Raw genomic sequence first — 23,338 nt, forward strand, 5'->3', positions numbered from 1 at the left:
TTGCCTTTACCTTCTCGTTATTTTGTCCGATATTTAAAACTTTTAAATGTTTTTAAAACACGGATAGTCATTTGTTTTAATATTTTTCCTTCTTTTAATATCCATTTGTTTCTCCGGATGATAGGAGCCGCAAAACGCATTGCTGACATTTTCTAAATATAAAACAGTAAACAAATTAAAATTTTAAGCTGGCATTTTTTATGAAAATAAACTAAATTCAACTACAAGAACACTATTTATAATATACGAAATGCACGATATGGATTCAAATACTGGGGCATTGCAGTCTCCCTCTTGTCACAAATAAAATTTTGAGAAGTAAAATTTTATAACTTGTCTACATCTAGATATATTCCCTATAGTTCAATTATTAAACGAATAATTTATAAAGCATTATCCGGTACGAAGCGTTATACATCTCGATAATATGTTGATGCACCCGTTTGATCATCAACTTGTTCTGGAATTATATTTAATGTAACAAAAATTGGTCACTTTTAAACCAAATAAGTTAACAACTAGTTCAATGCAACAATCAAAACAACAAAATAATCAATAATTATTTGCGGTACTTCTATTTATAAAATATGTTTCCTCGTGACCATTTTCACAAGGTCACAGTTTTTATCCTCAATTACCAAGCATGTTATAAATAGAGGATCTGCCCAAATGTATCGTCATCCTATTAAGTCAAAAAACAACCGAGCATCGGCATGTCTGATTGGCTACTCTCGTTTCCACCATCATCTGAAAGGTTACTTTCGTTTCCGCCATAATTGTTGGCTCAAAACATTGTGATCCTTTTAAGTGGAGTGGACAGAGGAGGGGTGGCGAAACTGTGACGTATGGCTTCAAGATTTTGTTGTAAGGGCAGATACTCTCTTTTATAAGATACTTGTCAATTACTGATTTTTCATTCGCAGGAGACCCGCTGTTAGCGAATCAATATATCGTCTCAAATCTTAGCATTGTTGTTTCAGAATATTTCGAGTTGTTCGATAATATAAATTTTCCAATGAAAACGAATGAATTAAGACATGATGATCACTGTGAACGACTATCGGCATCAGCAAAATATAATTTGAAAATATTTTACCTAAAAATAATATTGCTAGAACTTCAACCTGAAATATTGACATAGATATTTTGTGGAAATTGAGTCGTCTACTAGGATAAGAAATAAGAGTTATATCTTTTGAATCATTTTGGTATTGTCCTAGATATCCTAATAGGATCTCCGAACATCCATAATTAAAAGCGTGGAATGGTAAATCGAAATTTGGCATTTGCAGCTCTGGTGTTGATTAGCTAGTTATTTTAGTTAGTCAATACTTTCAAACACCTCCTCAGTGTACTTAAATGGGACATCAGTTGTAGTAGTCGATATAAAAATGCCGTTATATGAGAGTAGTTAGATGTGTGGCGATGACGCCAGCCTACAATTCCAAGAAACGATTCAAGTGTTCCTTTCTAATTTGAACAAGAAAACATCTTCTATTCTCTTTAGATTTCGAATCAACATTAATTTCATTTCAGATAAGCACATGTCCTAAAAATTTAATCCCTTTCCCTACAAATTTGCACTTCTTGAAATTTAATGAGAATTTGGCACCATCAAATATTTTCAATGTAAGGAGTTATCAGTGTTCATACCGAAAAATTTTTTGATCTCATTCTGTAATATTAATGGAGAGGATCGAAGACATCGGTAGAATCATCATACAGAATTGTCTAGCAGGGTACACAAAACTAGTATATTCGCAGAAATCTGGATGAAGAGCTAGACCATAATATCCGACAGTACAATCAAACGTGGAGAACAATTTTGCACCGGACAATTTATAACTTTCCCACAGCCGGCTCGTTGTCGGGGAGAAGAATTCCATATCGTTCGGTTTCTATCTTCCTCGGATATTCGGTAAGAATACGTCCACAGGATGACTGGTAGTTCGATGTATTCCTTGCAACGGGATACTCTACAAGTACTTTGGAACATTTTCGTCCATATGAACCGGGACTAGCAAAGCAATAATATCTGAGTAGTTTGCACATGTGTGATTTCTTTGAAATTTGCCGACTAACGAGAGGTGCGGGAGAAACTTTCACCCTGACGCACTCCTACATATAGAAGAGCAATGAAATTTTGCATGTGTAATTATACATATGAATGCAGATCAGGTGGTAATGAACAGCTTGTAACTCAGCACCGTAGCTGCGTTATTCATCCGAACGTGAAATAAGGTGTAGTGGTCCCAAATCCATTGCGACACCTACGAAAGCAGCGTGACAATATCGCAGAAGTACTTTACCCTAAGAAATGACTACATTTTTCGGGAAAGAGGTGTAATGAAGAAAGTTTGCGGTCAAGAAAAAACTATGACGGATATCATACCCAGTGTCGTACATCTGTCTGGCTAACATTCGAACATTAAACGGGAGCGTTGTTTTCCAGGAAACGAACAGAGTTGTCAGTATGCCATGCTCTGTAATTTCATAAAATCCCGCAACGCACACAGCAGTGAGACATAGTATATCCTGGTAGTTGCGGTACCATTTTGCTGGAAAACAGTAGTAATACTCCATTCTGATCGCAAATAAAATGATCATTACTTTGGTTAAACACGGACTTCGTTTGTTTGTGATACATCGGCATGCAGTCATTAATTTGACTAGATTTTCAGCGGTATTCTTCAATCGCACTACAGTAAAGCAGAGATAGTACCTTCTAGAAAGCCAGGGTGGGTTCTTTCACAAATTCTAGATCCACGTAGGAGACTGATATGAACCCGGAGTTGGATGTACGACCCCTTCCTTGAGTCATTCATTGCATAACTACATGAATAAATAAATAAAGTAAGAAATAACAATCGAATACATCGCTTTAAGAACTCAAAACAAAATTACAACCACGGCCGTACCAATTGCTACACTAAAAACCTTAAGTTATAAGCCCTCTTTTAAGGTAAAAATACAAATATTGTAAAGTCGCAACAAAATAACGCATTTAACACTGTAGCTCTTACAAAATCTAATGAAAAGTAGAAATAGAGCGTGGCATGCCGACATAAGGTGTCCGCCTCCAGGGAAACATCGCACCCGTTCATCGCACGAATGTTGGCCAGACAGATGCACAACGCTGGGTACCCTTCATAGTTTACGTTTTCTCTTGGCTACACACCTTCTTCATTCCACCTCTTCCCAACTCTGTAGCTCTTTCCTAGAGGCGAGTACTTCTGCGATGTGGCCACTCTGATTTCTGAGGTACAGTAATGGATTTTGGACCACTATATCTTACTTCACGTTCGAACATTTAACACAGCAACGGTGCAAAGTTACTAACCCACACGAACTTCGTAGGTAAGCAAAATTATACATGCAAAATTTCATCGCTCTACAATATGTGGTAGGGGATCAGGGTGAAAGTTTATTGCCACGTCTCGTTAGCCGCAAGGTTTCAAAGGTACCATACATTTGCAAATTCCTCAGAAACTATTGATTTTCGAACCCCCGGTTCATATGGCTGACAATGTTTCAAAGTATCTGTGGAATATCCCCTTGCAAGGGGTGCATCGAATAACCGGTCACCCTGTATATGTCACCAATAACTTTAGTAGCCTTCTTTTATCATAATCATTCGAGGACTGTCTGTTATTCACTATACTTCTCAAGTTATATATGGTTCAGGATATATAACTTGATTACCGTCAGTTATATTTTGAAATCTTGATTCCATCTGATATTCTATCTTAACATCCTGTATCGACCATTGTAGAAAATTTTGTTTCTCTATATTCTCTATTACTGCTGTTTTCTCTACTACTGCTGATTTGACTTCCAGTTTGACCAGTTAAAGCGATCTCTTTACCGCTAATATCAATAATACGCTTATTCAGGGAGTGCATAAAGTCCTGCAGGAAAGTAAAACTATAACTTGGAAACCGTTACGTTTAAGTGTATAAATTTATGGCTATTCTAGATCATATTATAGATGATTATTCTAGATCATAATAGTTTTGTCACCAAGCTTCTTCTCTAGAATTCCTTTCCTTATTTCAGAACCATTAATGCCACCTTTTTTTCTGGTTTATTTCCCTACCTTCTTCTTCTTCCTTAGCTTAACACTTGTATTTGTTGATTAGGTCTCGATTTATCTTCGGTATTATTACTAAGTTTTTAATTTTTTCCTCTATTTTCTTCACAGATCTCTTTCGTAGCTTCATTTTCTCTTTTTCCTCGGTTGCATTACATTTTTCATCTTCTACTAGAGAAATTTCTTTTTCATATCCACTACTTTCGAAATCCTCAATTTCCTTCTTGCAAGACTCATATATCCATTCGTCATCTGGTCTACAAATGTAATCGAATTGTGCATCAACAATATTTAAACATATGAAATGACACCAGTGAATAGAGACGTCGCATTAGCATTAGCTAGTACAACTTGCATCGTCCATGTCGCGCAACACTAAATTGAAAAACTTTAAAATAGTCACACTCATTACACTGTTCTGTTCAACACTATACGACAGTTCTTTAATATTTTTTCGCAGGGAAGCTTCTCTTCTCCGCCGTTTCATTTTGTTCCACCTCACTCATATAAACACAATAAAGTTGTAAAATAAAATGCAATTCCGATTTCACTAACGACATTATTCTAATATTGATAATGTCCACTCTCGTGGAACCTTAGTTTGTCATGCCATAGATGGTGAAATTATGAATAGATACTTCCATTTGAATAATTATAAATTTGCTAAAAGCAAACTGTTATTTTAGAAATTTCATTATATAATGGTTCTCATAGCAAACGCAAGTAACACAGAAACTCATTATCACATAATTATTTTTTCTGAGGTCGTTTTAATCATCATCATCATCACTCTGTCTTTCGGGAAGCCAAAAAGCAAACAATTCCTGTAATGATCTACCTCATAAAAGTGATTTCCTTAAAACAATTGTTTTATTTCTTTTCCATCTTTAATGCAAACAAAATAACAAATAAACCCAGATTTTATAATATCAACATCGTACAACGATGTTCAAGTTCTGCAGTGCAATTCTTCATCTACCAGTATCCTGAAAACCAGGAAAAACTAAGTCTGTGGCCCAGTCAAACGTCGCCATCTCGACTTGTGGAATCGAGAAGAAACTTCCATTCGTAACAAAACATGCAAGATTACACAGAACAAAATATTTACAATGCCAAAATATTTACAATTAGTTATATTTGCCTGTTGGTCTGCAAGTTGTTCTTTCCCTATTAGCGGTGATGTTGGTAGACTATTCATGGGAGAGAAAATATAATACTATTATTCTTGTCCACGAGACAATATATTATCGTGACAACATGCAAAACGAGAAGACTTGTTTCAATGAAAACATACACTTCTTAAAACTAAACAGCACTTGGTGCAGTCGACGACTACCCCGAATTTTATAATCTCTTTAGGTGAATAGATAGAGATTACTTACGTTACGTTTATTAATTTATTATTATCCGATAATCGTTTCGCTAGTTATTCTCCTAAAGTAATACACAGTAGCTTGTATGAACAGTACTCCGACCACCTCACGAAGTGAAGACAGAGCTCTGTCATTGTTACTAATTACTTCATATCCTATAAACAATACGCTTACTTTCACTTCAGTGCTTTCATGTGCCCGCGTAAGAAACTTAACAAGACAAAATGTGATTGATATGCAGACAGCATTGTAGATCACAGCTTTAATCAAATTTTAAGAGTAGTATCTTTGTGAAATGGAAATGTTCCACACAGTGTCTATCCTATAGTATCCATTCTACGTCATTTCGATTTATGTTGTTTCATTCTTGTCATATTTTGGTTCTACTCTGTTCGATCATAGTGCATTTCAGTCTCATGCCATAATTCCGATTTGCGTGACGTAACTACAAAATAATGGTGTTCATTTTTTCTGTTGGATGCAGGTATTGCTTTCGATCCTAGGAAGATGTCAGCTTAAATGCCGTTTTGGTTCTGCACTAGTATGATCGTACGCCTTTTCGGTGCTATGCTATAGGCTATCCATCCTGTGCGCTTCACCCCCATAAAGTAACACAAAATAAATGGCTCCTTTATATGAAAGTCAATGCTTTATGCTAGTGATTACATTTCTTTTTCCTGATATTATCATATAATTACTTGTTACAATCGTGGTAGAACCGACGTTTAGTTTTACATAAGAATCTGAAAGATGATCGGCATGTGCAATAACTATAATAATACGATTTAAGTAAAGAGTACAAAGAATAGGCTATTAAGACTAATGCTACGTGTATGGTACTACTAACTACAAAAATAAAATTTTACATTAAGTACTTAGTGAAAGAAAGATGAATTTCTGATTTTTATTTTGAAACATACGCCAAGTTAGTTTACAAATATTTCCCCCATGGATTGAAATAATACTGGATTCAAAAAATATATTCTCACAACATGTCTTATGATTAATTTTATTTATCAACAAGTATTTTCAAAATCACAAAGGACTATGTTGAAAATAATTCAAATATTGTTAGAGTATTAAATATATGGACTTATTTAATAGTTCTTTAACATTACATATATATGCTTCTCTTATCCTTTTTTCCTTCTCGATACCTCATCGAATGTAAATTCGAGATATTGACATCCAAGGGGTTCCTTCTGCATAAAGTAATAAAGCTCCATCATATAATCTCCTTTCCAAGTAGACATTTGTGCTTTATCGCGATGACTACTCACCACTTTAAACAATGCTTGTTTTGTATGGTAGTTACCCTAGGGAAAGCATAAAAATAGTATAAATACTTAAGTTAACTAAAACATAGATAATCAAGCGTTTTGAAGAATATCTAGCTAGGTACAAATACAGCAAGAAATACTCGTGATACCTACACATTCCAAATAATATCTAATTAACAATGGAAATCAACTTTCAAAGTTAATAAGAATTTCAGAAACTATAAAAAAAAGGATTAAAAGAAAGAGACCTTGCCCAAGAATTTTAGGAATGATCAAAAATTGCATGAATACATTGCGATCTTGGTCAGTAATTAGGTTTTGCTTTAGGGGTCACCAAATTTTTGAACGGCCCCTAAATCAAATTTCCATATTTTCTGTGGAATAAGTACATAACACTGAGTTAAGTGATAGTTTTAGCTTGTCTATACTATATGTAGTTCTCCAGATATAAAGTGTAAGTGAAAATATTTGATTGAATGAAATATATTGGATCTTGAATCAGGGATCACAAAATTTCTGAACGACTCCTAAATCGAGTTTTCGTATTTTTTACGAAATGATCACATCATACTGAAGAAACTTTTTCATTGAAATATATTGGATTTTTTGATCTAAAAGAAGCTTTTTCTTTTTGATTATTAAAAGATATAACCTACTTTACATTATTACCAGTCTTAAGCGGGAAAATAGTTCCAAAAGTGAGACGTATACTTGTAATGGATCATTTTGTTCTTTGTTACAGAATTGATTTTAGCCAATGTTCAAGACTTTCACCGACTTTACAATGACAACTCTTCATAATATTTCAAGCCTTTTTCCCTAACACGTCCCACTCAGGGGACTCTCGATTTAACCTTTCTGCTTTCAGTTTTCCCAAAATACTTTTGCGGTCGGTGACGTCACGTGAGAAATCGCTAAGGATGTTATAAAACAGAGGATATGCTCATACCACGAAATCGTGAAGCCATACGCCACAGCCGTACGTAGCCTATGATTGGTGATTTTCTTACCTTTGAAAGGTTATTTCGGGTAATTTCTTCTCACTCCTATTTGTACACGCATACGTTCAGCATGTATTTATTCAATAATATAAATTCTATAATATAAATAGAAATGAACGACAGACACACTATATATCTACATATGAAGATCACAACGTTTTGAGGAAATATATATGCCGGCCATACAGTTACATAATACGATGAAGATACATATAAGCAGATCCTCTATTTTATAACGTCCTTGGATATCACGAAGTATCGTTCAGGACCACAAGTGAGATAGTACTTATGGGCCAAAGTTCTTCCAAAAGGCATCACGGACAGGGAGCCAGTCAGAACACTAAATGCGAACTGTGGCTACCTGATATTTTATATACCTTGTGTTCCATTTGTATTTTGAACTTCATTATTTTGTTAATATTTGTTGTAGACATTTGAGGACTAGGGGTTACAAGTAAATAAGCCACAATTTAATGAAAAAGTCTTTACTTTTTGCTTGTTTGTTAACTTTAAAGGTGCATTATAAATATATCAACACTTTTTAAGTAATAATCCTTCGGATTTCCACGTGATGACATCACTATCATGGTAATCACGTTGTTGCCAAAAAGGTGTTTACTTCATTTCTGATGAAGACCATGACGTGACACAGAGCAATATGATTCTCTCGAGCAGAGATAAAATTCTGTCCAGAAAAAAAATATTTGAAATATGACGATTTGGAAAGGGAAAATAGTGAAGATTTAAGTGTGTTTGAAGACATAACAAATCAAGACTCAGATTATTATCCTACAGCAGAAAATGCTTCGTCTTCGAACAGGTAAATAAATCGAAAATATATTGTAAGAAAACACGGCACAATGTGGCAGTATTGTATCCATATTTTTCGAGTTTAATTTAACATGTGGCTTATTGATATATCTGCTGCACAGATCGACGGCATGCTCAAACACTTTTTTCTTTTCTACTTTGCAAGATGGAATAATTGTATTCCTGTGTATTGAAAATGAGAGCATTTTTCTTTACTGTAGCAATCGTCTTGAATTAAAAAGAGAGACTAGTGTGTCAATAATATTTTAAAATTTCCGGATAAATTGAACAGTTGAAAAAATTGGTGGAAAAAAGCCAATTCACTGTTCAAAAATTCCTATTCTACTGTAAACTTTTTTGCTACTTGAACTGCAGGAACTGCAAAACAGTCATTGATTAAGCATCTAGAGAATTTTTTATGTCACAAATAAACTCCGCAAAACTGCTTACTTGAAGGAATCAATTATCTTATACTTTCCGCAGAATTAAAATGTTGTATATAAAATAATATACAAAAGCATACAAATACAAGGGCCATACAGGTTTGAATAAAGGCCTCGTTCTAAACAGTGAGCTCCATCATGGCTAAGCGCTTAGCGTACGCGCTTTTGGTGTGCGAGACCCGGGTTCGATCCTCGGTGGAAACACGTGTGGTTCGGATTGCACGTTAATCAGTAGATCTAGATGCCATATAGCTTCGGTGCTGAACGAGACGTAAACTCAAAATCAACTCAACTTCTTCATAACTGGCTATGCCGTACTGTTTTCCCTTTTAAAATGCTCTGGGTTACATGCAAAACTATATTCAACCAATTAATATGATGCTGCTATTATATAGATAGAAATATCGATTTACAAATAAAGAAACATGCCTTCCACAATGAAATAAAAAAATGTGAATAAAAACAAAATTGCAAAAAAAAGGTATTTTTCTGTTTGGAATAAACTCGTTTTCTATTTTATTTTCCCAAAATTTTGGGTCTTTTCACGGACTCAAAAACACTAGTATCAAATTGGGGCGAGTAACGTAACATAGCGTTCGCCTGCTACATGCTATGATTTACAACCTAAATAAAATGCTCTTGATGGCTTGCGTACACCCCGCCGCTGCATTTCATTTGGAATCAGAATTGTCTAAGGTCGGAACGTGTATCTGTTTTATATCATACCACTGTGTTTCTTAATGAAATAAGTACAAGAGCTTAAATCCCATTTTTCCGCAATGGTCGTAAAGCAAATAACCCTAACTTGAACTAACCTGAAGTCTGAATTATTTTCCTTTCCCGAAATGTAAGTATTCATCATGTTATAAAGTGACTATCACTTTTTCTATATGTGACTATGACTATAAAGTGACTATCACTTTCAGATGCATAGGAGTTCTGCAAAGTGACTCGATTCTGATTCGTCGTTGAATCATTAAAACCACTACAGTGAGTGAGCTACTGGTAGTAGTGCTCTCAAACCGATCTGGTCGGGTCAACTCGGGTCGGGTTGTCGGGTCGGGTCAGTCGGGTCAGCTCGAGTCGGGTTACGGGTCTGGTCGGGTCGGGTCAATGGGGTCAGCTCGGGTCGGGTTATCGGGTCGGGTTAGTCGGGTCAGTTCGCTTTGGTCAACTGAGTTTCGGTTGAGCTTAAACTCGGCTGGAGTCGAAAGCTGCTATTTTTCACTAGCTGCCTAATTAAAAATAGCAATTTTCAATTGATTTTATAGAAGCCATAAATTTATTTTGAACACTCGCAGCTAGTGTTTTTATGGTAAATGCTTTATTTTTGTATTTGTGTGCACTTTAATTTTTAAATGTGGAAGATTGATTTTACCAATCGACTGTAATATTAATATCTACGCCAATATGGAGTCTGGATTTAGAACAAAACTAGAAGTTGTTTAAGCAAGACCAAAAGAAAGATTGGATATGGACGACCAAGCCCAAGCAGGGCCGCGGTAGCTCAGTGGTAGAGAATTCATCTCTGGTGCATGGTGTCCATAGTTCGTTCCCAGCTTATGCTAAGTTGGCTTTGTGGTGGAGAAACGCCGTCTAGTGGGTTTTCTCGAGCTTCTCCTGTTCCCTCCCACTGAATATTTCATTTTATTTCACCAAGCCCAAGAACATCGATACAAGAATAAGATAAAGATTGGATATGCAAGACGAAATGCATAGTAATCTTGCTCTTGGCCTTGTTTTGGTGATCACGAATTAGCGATGAGCATATTTTCTTGCTTTCCGTATAGTATGAAAGACCATAATAAAAATCACACTTGGTCTTTATTTGTACCGATGAGGCGAGCATTCTTGGCTCTTGTATAGCATGAAAAACCACCAAGACTACGAAATGCGGGACCAAGACTTGACTGTGCAAGAAAAAGAATAAGACGCAGTATTGATGGCCAAGACCCAGGGTGCGAATTGTTTGAATTTCATTTGTTGGGCTGAAAGTGGTGAAATAAAATTAGTACTTTATAATTAACTATCATACGTAATTTTTAAATTTTAAATTACAAAATTCATATTATGTATCTTCTTACTTGCAACTATATATACTGTAAAATACGTTTTAATTAACGAGAAAGAAAAATAGAACTAAAGCAAGAAAAAAAACAAATTTCTCCCACGTCGGACACTGGTATCAGTTATAAATAACCAAACCTCAAAAGTGCCAACTATTCATTAAGATGCATATACAAATCTCCCGCTTGATCTAGCTAGTGGTTAACGTGTAAGACTTCGGTACACGTGGACCGGGTTTAATTCCCAATGGGAGTGCATTTTGGCGTGCTCGAAGTGTCGTGACCATAGTGCTCTCAAATGGGTCGGGTCAACTCGGGTCGGGTTGCGGGTCGTGTCAGTCGTGTCAGCTCGGGTCGGGTTGTCGGGTCAGGTCAATCGGATCGGATCACTTTTTCGGGTCACTCGGGTCGGGTCGGGTCGGTCAATTCGGGTCACGGTTCGGTGCGGGTCGGTCTTCAACCCGACCCGACCCGAGCCGTTGAGATCACTACCTATCAGAATATGACTGTGTATTCTTTAATATTGGCGAGGGAAATAAGATGGAACAAATGAATTAGATCAGACTTTCGAAATAAAAAAAATAGTTCCGCACGAACAAGTATTACATATTCCGCAATTACAGCATTATCTGTAATGTGTTTAATTCTGTGTTTCGCTCCAGGATGAACCTTTTGCTGCTTTTCAACGTAGTGTAAGATGACCCAAAAGAACTCCTCAAAAGATGACACGTAAGTGGTGTAGGAAACTAAACGTTTCATCACATCTCAAAAGCAAAAGGAAGAGAAAGAAAAAAGAAGGGCTTGAATACCATAAAGAATATGAGAATTAAAATTTTGCTAAACGTATTCTTCGTAGCCTATGTTCGTGAAAGAAATCGTGCAAATTAAAAGTACTAAGTAAACCGGTAAAATAATTTTTCATAGGTTTCATAATCCAGGTTATATGGCATATAAAATGTTTATTTATTTGGTTGCATTGAAGTAAACACTATGAAGAAATCGTTTGCTAAGAAACTAGAAAACATGATTTTTTATAAAAATTCAACGCATAAAATATTGTAAACGTAAGTGGAGAAGACATCAAAATTGGCAAAAGTGGGTTTATGAGTGTTCATAGATTACAAAATTCAAAGGGAAGATGAAGGAAAGCAAAATTCAAAAGAAAAGGTAAATAACATTGGTTTTGAAGTTGCAAGTAGAGTTAGAACGTCCAGAACGAATAGCCGTGGCAAACATACGAATAGATCAAACAGCATTGACTCAAGCCGACTAATGTACTACACCAACTACCGGTAAATAGACCTGACAATCAGGAATCTTTTGACTGGTTTATCAATTTCTCGAAGAATTTTGTTTACAAAGGTGGATGAAATAAGACATTCGTAATTCATTCAGTCAAGATGCGTATTTAAGAATTTTTTTGCTATGAATTAAATGTAGGTTTTAAATTGCCAAAGTCGTACACTTGTAAAGTATGTAATACATCAAAGGTTAAAATTGATGCTTTAAGATCAGGTGGGTAGGAAGATAAAGTGGAGACTATCGAAAATGATCTAAACCTACAGCAAAGACGAACTGAAGGCATGAAGACATTCTAAAACGTGAATTTTGAGCACAGATATTAAGAAGTTCGTGATTACAATTGATTTGCAACAAATCTTGACAGTTCCAAAGATCACTGCTAGTATTCTCGGTGAAAACTTTGGGTGCATAATTTTAATATTGACGATTGTAACAATTTCAAAGATTATTTGCAGGTGTGAAGCAAAGAAACGGGTAGCAGAGATTGTGATTAAATATCCGGTACACACACAAAATTTATAACCTCGAAGCCTGAAATGGAAGAGATTTTTGTTTTCGGTGATAATTGATCACGTCAGAATAAGGACTGAACCATGTTCGCTCTTTGGCTCTATCTTATCAGGATGATGCTTAAAAAAATAATTAATTACTTTCTAATATTCAAAAAATAACTCATTACTTTTTTTAAAATCAAGACACACGGTTCTGCCATGTGATAGAGATGTTGTTCTTATTGAGAAGTGCAAACGAAAATATCAGCACATTTATTCTCCTAGAATTGAATGGACATGATTTGTAAAGCTAACACAGGAAATCCTTTTCACGTAACACGGATGACCCAGCATTACACATTAAATGTTGAAGCATAATCACAAAAGGTGTCGAAGGCTAACAAAACAAAGTGCGGATGCTCAGTTTATATTGCATCAGCAGTTACATTCAAATTTACTGCTGGAAATCATTCCATTTTTTTCGCCGAATGTAAGAGTAGAAATAGATTCAATTTAAAACAAAATCTCTTACCATCCATTCCTACCATCTACAGCAATTGTTCTAATGCACTTGTTCCAACTGATGATGATAAGAAAGAGAACAATGTGAAACTTATTTAATACCAATAGAACATAAAATTGGGTGTCTAATGATATACGAACAGGAACGAAGAAAACGATGTGAAATTAAGCATGAGTGCAACATAAGAAAATGTTTTATTTTCATAATAATGAGTGAGATGGCTTGTTTTTAAAATATATTTGTTTCACTTAGAAAAGAAAAATAATAGATTTAATGTTATAAAATTGGTCTACATACGATATATGTATTCGTACAGAAATATGTAGATTTTGAAAATTTCTTAACGGCATGTAAAAGTGTTGCCCCAAAACATTATTTACATTTTTTATCTCAATGCAAGAAAGTACCAAGTTACAAAGGGTTTTATTGACAGTTCCACTACCAAGGCTCTCAAAAAGGTAAACGTTGGTCAATAGATAATACGAAGTACTCATCAAGCGCTATCTAGAAGTAATATTATTTTGGCCTTAAAGCCTCAGGATGTTGGTCAAAAATGGCAGCAGAAGTAACTGGGTGATTGGTGATTTTGACAAACTGACAGGTTTTGGGAATGAAATCAACATAGAAATAAGATCAGCATGCAATCAGATTTAGCTTAGTCAGAAGCACTCACAGAGATAGCGCTAAGCTGAGATATGAGCATAAACGATGGGTCCTTGAGTTTTTCAAAACTGGATATATCGAAACAAAACAAAGCTAGATGAGACGAAAAGTGTGTCTAGTAGAAAATCTATTAATAGCTTGGATACAACATGCAGTTCATTTGAAGAAAACTTCAGGAACAGGGTGAAACTACTGAGAGATCATTCTTCACCATTTGAAAACTGCTATCAAAAAGTTCTAAATGACGTCATTATGATGTATAGAAATATTTCTTTCTTTATAAGACTGTACTGAAAACGAACGGACAACATTAAGACGGAAACTAATGATATTATATCTATTTCGGAGATAATGTTAAATAACTGATTTCCTTGTTTTAATGTCAGGAGAAGCAGTAGCACCAATGGCAGTGACACAGTGATGACAGTTTAAGCTGTAAGCTGACGCTATATACAATTCAAGCTTAAATTAACGTAAGTGTATATATATATATATATATATATATATATATATATATATATATATTATATATAGAGAGAGAGCGATAGGGAGAGAGAGACAGGGTGTTTCAAAACAACACCGACAATAACGTTTGGGAGTTGATTCCTGACACCAAGATAAGACAAAAAGTATAAATCAACCTGGGCGCACAAATGCTTCCTTCCTTCCTTTATAGGCTGCCGAAAACATGAAAAAATGAACTTTAAAGGCTCATAGCTCCAAAACTGTGGGACATACCGTAGTCGGATCAAGACTTCACTTGGATCAAGACTAGGATAAAATTATGAGTGAGGACAATGATCATACTATCACATGATAGTATAAATTATGTTAGCCATGTATGTTATAACAATTTTATAACATGTTCTTCTGTTTAAGCCACAATTTAAATGTTACAATTCTCATGCTATCCAACTATAGTAAGCACCACTATTACCGCGGTGGTTACCTCTGGCCGAACAATAGCACAAGTCAATTCCTGTGTTGGGGAATATTGTTATCGTCCGCATGTTTATCTCGATGTACCAATCGTCCGGTATAAGTGTCCTATTAATTGTGACTTTACCTACTTTTTCGAAATCAGTGTTGCCAAGTCCACCACTGTTACCTGGGAAACCTCAATTCAATCTGTTTATGAGAGTGGTAACATAGGGGAATCTGATAACTTTGGAAGGACAAAAGGGTGTTAAGACCCAAGGACACAAGTAACTTTCTGAAATTTAGTGATAAAATGACTACTTAAGCAGTGCGTTATTTCTAGGAAGAATTCAAGGGACATGTAATATGCAGCAATTACCAGAAAAGAAAAGATTAAATATCTTGCGTGAGTATTTCACTCGCAGAGCGAATGCTGGTATAGACCGTGGAACTGAAAGTGATACAAGATTTGCCACGTTATAATTGCTATAACACGTAATTTTGCACTTCCATAGGCAACCCAACTTACTTCCTTGAGTGATTATTCTATGGCAATTCCTGTCGCTTCCTTGCCTTATCTAAAACAGTCCTAGCTAACTCATTGACGTAATATACTCCCTCCGTTCAGAAAGAAATTTCTTTTGAGAGATTTCTGAATGGAGCGTGACTATGTATTCATCAGATTAACATGTTAACTAAATGTAAAGTGATTTTGCCACTTTTGATGAGCTGTTACTAAACAAAGCAAATTTGTTCTAAAAGCAACAGTATTACCGGGAGTATAAACTTAAGAAGAAACGTAACTTACTACCCAGAGCTACTAAACGTATCCGTTTATTCAAAGTTCATGGCAGACAAAATAGTGTGTGTGAAAGAGAGCCAAACAGAGAAGACGTTCAAATCTAGGGACGGAAATCAATACATTCACATATGCCAGGTAAGAGTTAGATAAACAAATGATCAGACAGTATTCATATATTAAATAATGTGATTTTGTGAAGCCAAGAATCGAAGGTTCTCAGTCGAATCTCCGAGCATCACACCCACAGTTGTCAAATTAAGGCAGAGAACTCTTTTTGGACAATCAGAAAATTTAAAAAAGAGAGAAAGAGTTAAAATTGAACCTGTTTGTATATTTATTTGTTTATCCGGTACAAAAATCAACAGTATTGACTTTCGAATACTTCAAAGCAATTTTATCAAATTTTGGTTCATATTCTAAGTGGATGGAGAGTTTCAAAGGGCTTAAAATTTATTCTATAAGAATTAAATATCTGACGATGGTAGGATGTTAGGAAGTTGGAAATCAGTATGTAATCTCATTTCTAAAACAATTTGACATATACAAATGACGTAAATCTGAATGAAAAATTCTATGCGGAAAACACACCTAGGAAGGAAGGAGTGGCATATAAAGAAATCGACCTATATTATTGCTGGATCGATATTTTGAGGGGTATCTGAGAAAAATAGTGGCCATCTAAGCATAAATTCTACCCCGGTTCTTTTGAGGTGGGGTTCAAATGGGTTGAAAATTAAAATATCCAAAATGAGCAATATTACAGTCGAATTCATAGTATATTTGGGGGTAACTAAGCTGATAGATAATAGTCAATGATACTTCAGCCCAAGATTAGTGAAGAATATGAATATCAACTGTCCCTGTAATTGAAAGGGATAACGCCCGAGCCGTTACTTTTGAGAGGCACAATACAAAAGGAGTTATTCTTTGTTATTTATTCTACTCAGTTTGTTTGTTTTTTATTTTCAAATATTGTGCACAAAAATGGTAGTTCCTGGCCGAAGCTGTCAATCCTTCTAAGTTCTTATAAATACTCTAACACTACATGCGTTGCAATCAATGGAAAATAAAATTTTTAAATACCTGAAACAGCATGGTGTGCCATTTTTTAATAATATAATACACAAGATTTCTTGTAGTTTGTTCATCCGACTTTTATAATCTTCAATGAGATTTTGTTACATTTATAACAAAACTTTTTCTTGGACTTACATTAGCTTAATAGTAATAAAAATTATGATCTGTTTGACAAAAACAATCATAATTTGGGATTATAATAAGTGGTTTTAAATTTGTATACCATCGATTTATAATGTAGTAATTTGACCATAACCATACGCAAGGGAAATTGGTTATTCCTTCTGTTTACCTGTGCTGACAACATGTCAAGTATGTCTTGAGAAGTTAATATTCGATTCTTGTGTAAAATGAAAACAAACCAGTTGTAAATGTTGTATATCTTGATAGAAAGGAGCAAACGATTACACAAGTTGCATGTAACAGTGTTCTTAGATACGAAGGTTTAACTATCAATAAAAAAGGATATTGTAAGTTATGATCTGAAAGGTTGACGGATAGCATAAGGAGAGTTATATCTTAGTGGTACTAGATTCGATAGCCGGAGATCATATTTATATGTTTTCTTTTAGGAACACTCATTTTGAATATACTACAAGTTTAATTATTTGTAAAATGTAGTCCAAACCAATTTTAGAAGCAATTGTTTATATATACAGGTATATATACTATCTATCTATCAGAAAGTCACTACGTATCTATTATTACCCAGGTATTTCAATTTACATTATAAGTAATATGGTATCTAATCCCAGTTTAATAAATAATTTCATAGCTGGTTCCTCCACAACTTTCGGAATGAAGCAAATCATGACGTACCTAATATCCGTTAGGGCCTCCTTTGGCGTGGATCACAGCATGTATCCTCTGACGAAGACCCTCCACCAGTTGCTGATAAGTATGAGGTGCGATGGCAGCCCATTCCTCCATCAAGGCGGTTCCAAGTGCGGCAGGTGAATTTGGACGAGTTGGTCTGGATCCTAAACGCAGCTCCAATTCCTCCCACAGATGATCCACCGGTCAAATCAGGGGATTGAGCAGGACAATGGAATCGTTACACATTGTTCTCGTCATACGTCATAACATTGGCAGTTTTCTGACAAGGGACATTATCATCCTTATAGTAACATGGCTGCATTCCAAAGAATTTACACAATGTGGGAAGCACTGAATTGTCCAAAATGTCCAGATAATTTGCACTCGTCAAGTTACCGGACACAACAACAAGCGGGCCTAGCCCGAATTAACAAAATGCACCCCACAATACTCCACCACCACCACCAAATTTCACTGTTGGTACAATGCTGTCTGGTAAGAAGCGTTCCCCCTTTTATCGCCCCACCCCCACCCGACCATCTGACATGAAACACTTATAGTGTGATTCATCACTCCATAACACACGTTTCCAGTGGTCTAGGGTCCAATTTCGATGATCCTCACACCATGCCAAGTTCCTGGCTTTGTTCGTTAGAGTGATATGTGTCTTGTAAGTAGCCGCTCCACCATGGAAATCAAGTGCGCGTAGTTCTGTCCTGATAGTGTTCAGTGAAACTAATGTTCTCGATGCAGTGTGGAACTCGTGCCGGATGGCAGATGCAGTTTTGCGGCGATTGGTGGATATCACTAGTTTCAGCACTCTCCTGCCCTGTCTGTCAATTTCGTGGATCGTCCTGACCACTGGTGACACCATGATGTTTACGTTTCAGGACTACATTACCCTTGATTTTGGATGGCGTAATTGGGGACTAATGGCACGATTCGACAAACCCGCAATATGACAGCCAATGATGATTTCCCTATCAAACTCACTAAGTTCTGTCTGTGTACCATCCTCAGTCATAATGGCTCCCCGCATGACGCACGATCACATGACTTCTGCACCGAAACAAATGATTGACGTCGTGGAGATTCTCTGTATATATATATATATATATATATATATATATATATATATATATATCCAGAGATTTATTTCTACAATTAAAGGTACTGGTACGCTGAGCCTCAGGTTCATAATGGTTAAGATGTTGCATACATTTCAGAATATAATTAATAATAATAATAATGTCCAGTAGCATATCACGGCAATGTTGTAACTAAAAAGTCTTACGTACATATATAAAAGATGCTTTAAAAATGTTTGATTCTTACATCTTAATATTATAAAATTAAGAACGATAAACGTAACGATAATCAATATTTTTTAGTGATTTGTTTCTTGCTTTTTGTCTTTTTCTAAAAAGGCGAAAGTAAGCTGTTATTATTTGTTTTCAAAAGATATCAAGACTTCTACAAATACTGAATTTCAATAACACACATACAGTACATTGCTCACATGACGCTCTTCAAAGTACTAATCATGCTACCGAATGTCCTACAAACCACTACTAACTTAATGGATAAACTTTGCGAAAAAATATAGGGAATGTTTTAACTTAATTCTCTTCCTATTAATGAATAAAAATAAATTAATTGGACAATTCAAGTAGGATCTGAGCAAAGGTACCTCAGCGGAGAATGTACAGCTGTGGAGTCCCAACAGAATTTTTGTACTGTCTTAATTTAGTCAATCTTCAGCGACAGATACATTTATTGGGATGATTTCGCTCTGGGAGGTTAGTCTTTTCAGGAAAAAACGATTTCTGGTCCCCGAATACAATTAACTGATTTCAAGAAGAAACAAAGATTTGCAGCTCTTTCTCTAGAAAGAACCAAAGGAAAACAACAATAACTCATATTCACTGTTTGGTACGTTCGAAGTTTCTCGTGAACTCCTTTTTAAGACAGAAGAAGAAATATTCTGTTCTCATTAAAAAGGCGCCGGTATATGCGTGTGTGTGTGTGTGTGTTGTTTCTAGATTTTTTAAGTGCAAAACTTACGATGAAATCATAATACATTATTATTTACTAAATACATGAGAAGATATATTTTTGTAACATATTTTTCACTCCTTCGTTAATACATAAATCCGTATATAAGTTTAATATACGTTTGTATCCATTTTTATCACTTTGTACTTTCTAACCATATATTACTGAAGTACAGGTGGCCTATCAGTATATCTATATTTCACGGCGCTATATCTGCTAGTTGAGGGGAATAGAGCTCTGCACTTACACCCAGTGCTAACTACTAACTCTTGACGGGTATAGTAACGAGATTACACGATTGGCATTTTTATCCTTATTTATGACTATTTACCTTGATACATTTAAAGGAAAACTGACAAAATGGCACTTTAGAGGCTATTTAAATTCTGATCTTCAATTATGGGTAAACATTATATGAACATACTTACGGGTTTGATGGGACAGGATTTCTCTAAATTTTCTGTACTTTCTGTCAAATTTTTTGGTCCATCCTTTTTAAACAAATCTTCACATTCACTTGTTCCATCCATATCTGGCCACCTCTCACATGCATTTCTGTCATTAACAACACACTTCGTAACTTTTATTTTATGCTGCAAGATAAGCCATTAAATAATAAGCAAGACTTCAAGATAAAAACAAATGCTTTTAGATCCAGTAATTTAAGATAGTTATTGGAAAAGCAACCAACTTAATGGTTATATTCTCTGTAAGTATGCTTTGTCTTTAACCAATTAAGTTTCATTCTGTTTATTCTAAAATGTTTTTTAACATGAATAACGCAAACCAAATAATAGTCTAAATTTCCTGTCTTTTGCAATGTTATATATGTACTCTCTAGTAGTGCTGGCTGTAAGTCAACTTAAGACAACCAGCGTCAACGAATGTTGAGAGTGACGAAGATTAATTAAGTTAGCAATATTTCTGGATAAAAATAGTCATAACACCACAGAAGGCATCAATCTCCACCGATTGATCATCACCTCTACCCTCTAGAACATCTGATCTCTGAGCTTTCCTTTTTCGTTGCCACTCTCTAGAAAGTTATTTCTCTGAAAGTTTCTTTTGCTAGATGCCTAGTCTCGGCAAAACACCTCATCACTCTCTAGGACGCCTGTTCTCTGAGTTTTGTACTCCTTCCTAAGATCCCTCGTCCCTAAGAGGTATCTATACACACTCCTTGGCCGCCAAGAGCCTTAGATCCTGTCACAAGAGGACACATTGTCACTGAATTTGTAAGAACTCACCACCAAACCATCACATATTTAAAGGAACTTATATTTGAGCTGTGATATTTGTTACTAAGAAAAGAATATAATAAAAGGTTATTGAGAAAGTCCAAAATTTCTGCGTACAAATTTTAGCTCTACAATGAAAGACAGAATTTTACATGGTAAAAACATCAGGATAGTTCCGTTAGACATTTCATTAGGACTCTCCTATGGAATGCTATTTTTAACAACAAAAGGGACTAGAATTTCTTGCACTTGTGCGTCACAACCAATATCTATGCCGTGTCTTATTGTACAAGGATCTAGTACTATAGAAACAGTACTATAGAAATCCTGTTGTTCAGAAAGAATGTTGAATTATTCTATTATTTCTTTCGAATAGTACAAATTGATTCATTTGGCTGGCAGCTAGTTATGCCTGCAACTCGATCAGGAAAAAATACGTACTTAGATAACGAAAACAATTCGACAAAAGCAGACTCCCGACTACTCTTTAATATTTTCAATTTAACAAGGTATTAGGGTCACATTATAGCTGCTTCCGATTGTTTTTCGTGTTACTCAATCACTTGGTTATACTCTAAACGTGATCAGCCGAAAAGAAAGAATAAATCATAGCAACGTATTTGCAGGATGTAGTTCTTGATTTGGTTTTGCAATTAGTCAAAATTAATTTAACAGCCTTAGTTATGAGCAACTAAAGCAACGTTAATTTCATTCCGCTGTCCAAAACTATCATCGTACCGTCGCCACTTGGTGGGCAACGAGGAAATTCCAGAGACAAAATAGTATACAATGTGGGGGTGGTCCACAAGGAGTTTGTACCCCAAGGACAAGCCGTCAACGCCGCCTTCTACAAACAAGTCCTTGAGAGACTGCACAGGAGCGTCAAGCGGAAAAGACCGGCGATCGCTAGCCGGTGGAAGTTGCATCACGACAATGCCCCTGCCCACACCGCCTTCTTAGTGACCTCCTTTTTGACCCGGATTGGGGTGGAAGTCCTTCCACAACCACCCTACAGCCCAGATGTGAGCCCGGCCGACTTCTTCCTCTTCCCGAAGCTGAAGCCACGCTTGAAAGGAACCCGTTTTGCAGACGTCACAGCCATCCAAGCAGCCGTGACCACATTTCTAAAGGACATACCGGCTGCTGACTTCCAGGGGGCGTTTGCAGCGTGGAAACATCGATTGCAGAAGTGCATCGACGCAAGAGGAGAGTACTTCGAAAGCTTTTAAGTCCCTGTACAGATCAGATCAATAAAACAATGTTTCCAGACCTGGTCTCATTACTTATCATACAAACCCTGTATGTCATGGCTTGCAAACCACTGGAAAACAGCATGTTGAATCATGCATGACCTGCCTCACAGAAGGCTGTATGCGTAACTTCTTTTAGGGTGGGGAATCGTGGTGTTTCCATTGGATAGACTCCTGCTGCTCTAAGGATCCTAATTGTGGATCCAAGGTTCGTCTCTAACTTCTGCAAATCCATTGTTTGCGTCGTCACACAAACGTTCGCTATGCGGCGTAACACGAACACTGCACACGGCCACTGCTTTCTACGACAGATCTCAAATTGCGCAGCGGGGTTCCCCACACTGGTCTTCGCGTGTTAGGTATCATTATGCTCCTTTCCTCTCTTCCTGCCTAGGTAGATACCTTATTGGAAAGTTCTCTTAGCTTTAGTTAAATTTAAAATAGGAAGCACTACTTGTTCACACTATTTCCGCATCATAAATGGCGATTTCAATCCAATTTTTGGTCAATATGTACTTTCTCGATCCTTTCCAGCCAAGGAGTGTCTATAGGTACCTCTCAGGGACCAGAGGTTCTAGAGAGGAGCACAGAAGTCAGAGAACAGGTATCCTAGAGAGTAGTGTGGTATGTTGCAGAGACCTGGTATCCTAGCAAAATGAACTCTCAGACACCTAATGTCCTAGAGTAAGCTATTTAAGATATATTGAGATATATATATTTGTAAGTATGATGCTATTCATATCTACACCATTTGTAAGACTCATTTCATTTATTTAAAGAAAACGCGCTCAAAACCCATTCCGCGCAATTTCCAGCTTGCAGTTAAATGGACCATTGTTAAACTCATTGCTTCTGTGACTAGTAGTTGCGTATAACTTAAAAATAACAATCTCTTATTTCGTAAGCTATAATTGCTACAATAATATACTGTTCTTCTAATTTAAAGAATATCAATATTGTGAAAAGTTAAAATACATGCGTATTTAAAATTTTATTTTTATTGTAATTTTAATTTTTTTAATCAACCACTAGAAAACTCGCAGTATCGTGAAATAATCCTATATCAACTTAATTTCCTGTTCAATTTTGTACTCAACACTTTTTGCTTTAAAATAACTTTTTCTGAACACAAAATATCGA

At 35.8% G+C, this 23,338-nt stretch overlaps 1 protein-coding gene across 1 annotated transcript in view; it reads right to left on the minus strand.

Annotated features, from left to right (window-relative positions):
• Positions 1 to 6,596: 6,596 nt before the first annotated feature.
• LOC145669999 (uncharacterized) overlaps positions 6,597 to 23,338 on the minus strand; it is a 32,604-nt gene continuing 15,862 nt past the window's right edge. The window contains exons 3-4 of the mRNA XM_081738339.1: positions 20,139 to 20,303; positions 6,597 to 6,779 (exon numbers count right to left, since the gene is read on the minus strand). Of these exons, the coding sequence (XP_081594465.1) occupies positions 6,597 to 6,779; positions 20,139 to 20,303 (348 nt within the window). The remainder of the gene's footprint in view (positions 6,780 to 20,138; positions 20,304 to 23,338) is intronic.

This window comes from Thermobia domestica, chromosome 14 (assembly GCF_964235325.1).
Source record: "Thermobia domestica chromosome 14, izTheDome1.hap1.1, whole genome shotgun sequence".
In the NCBI taxonomy this organism is placed as follows: Eukaryota; Metazoa; Arthropoda; class Insecta; order Zygentoma; family Lepismatidae; genus Thermobia; species Thermobia domestica.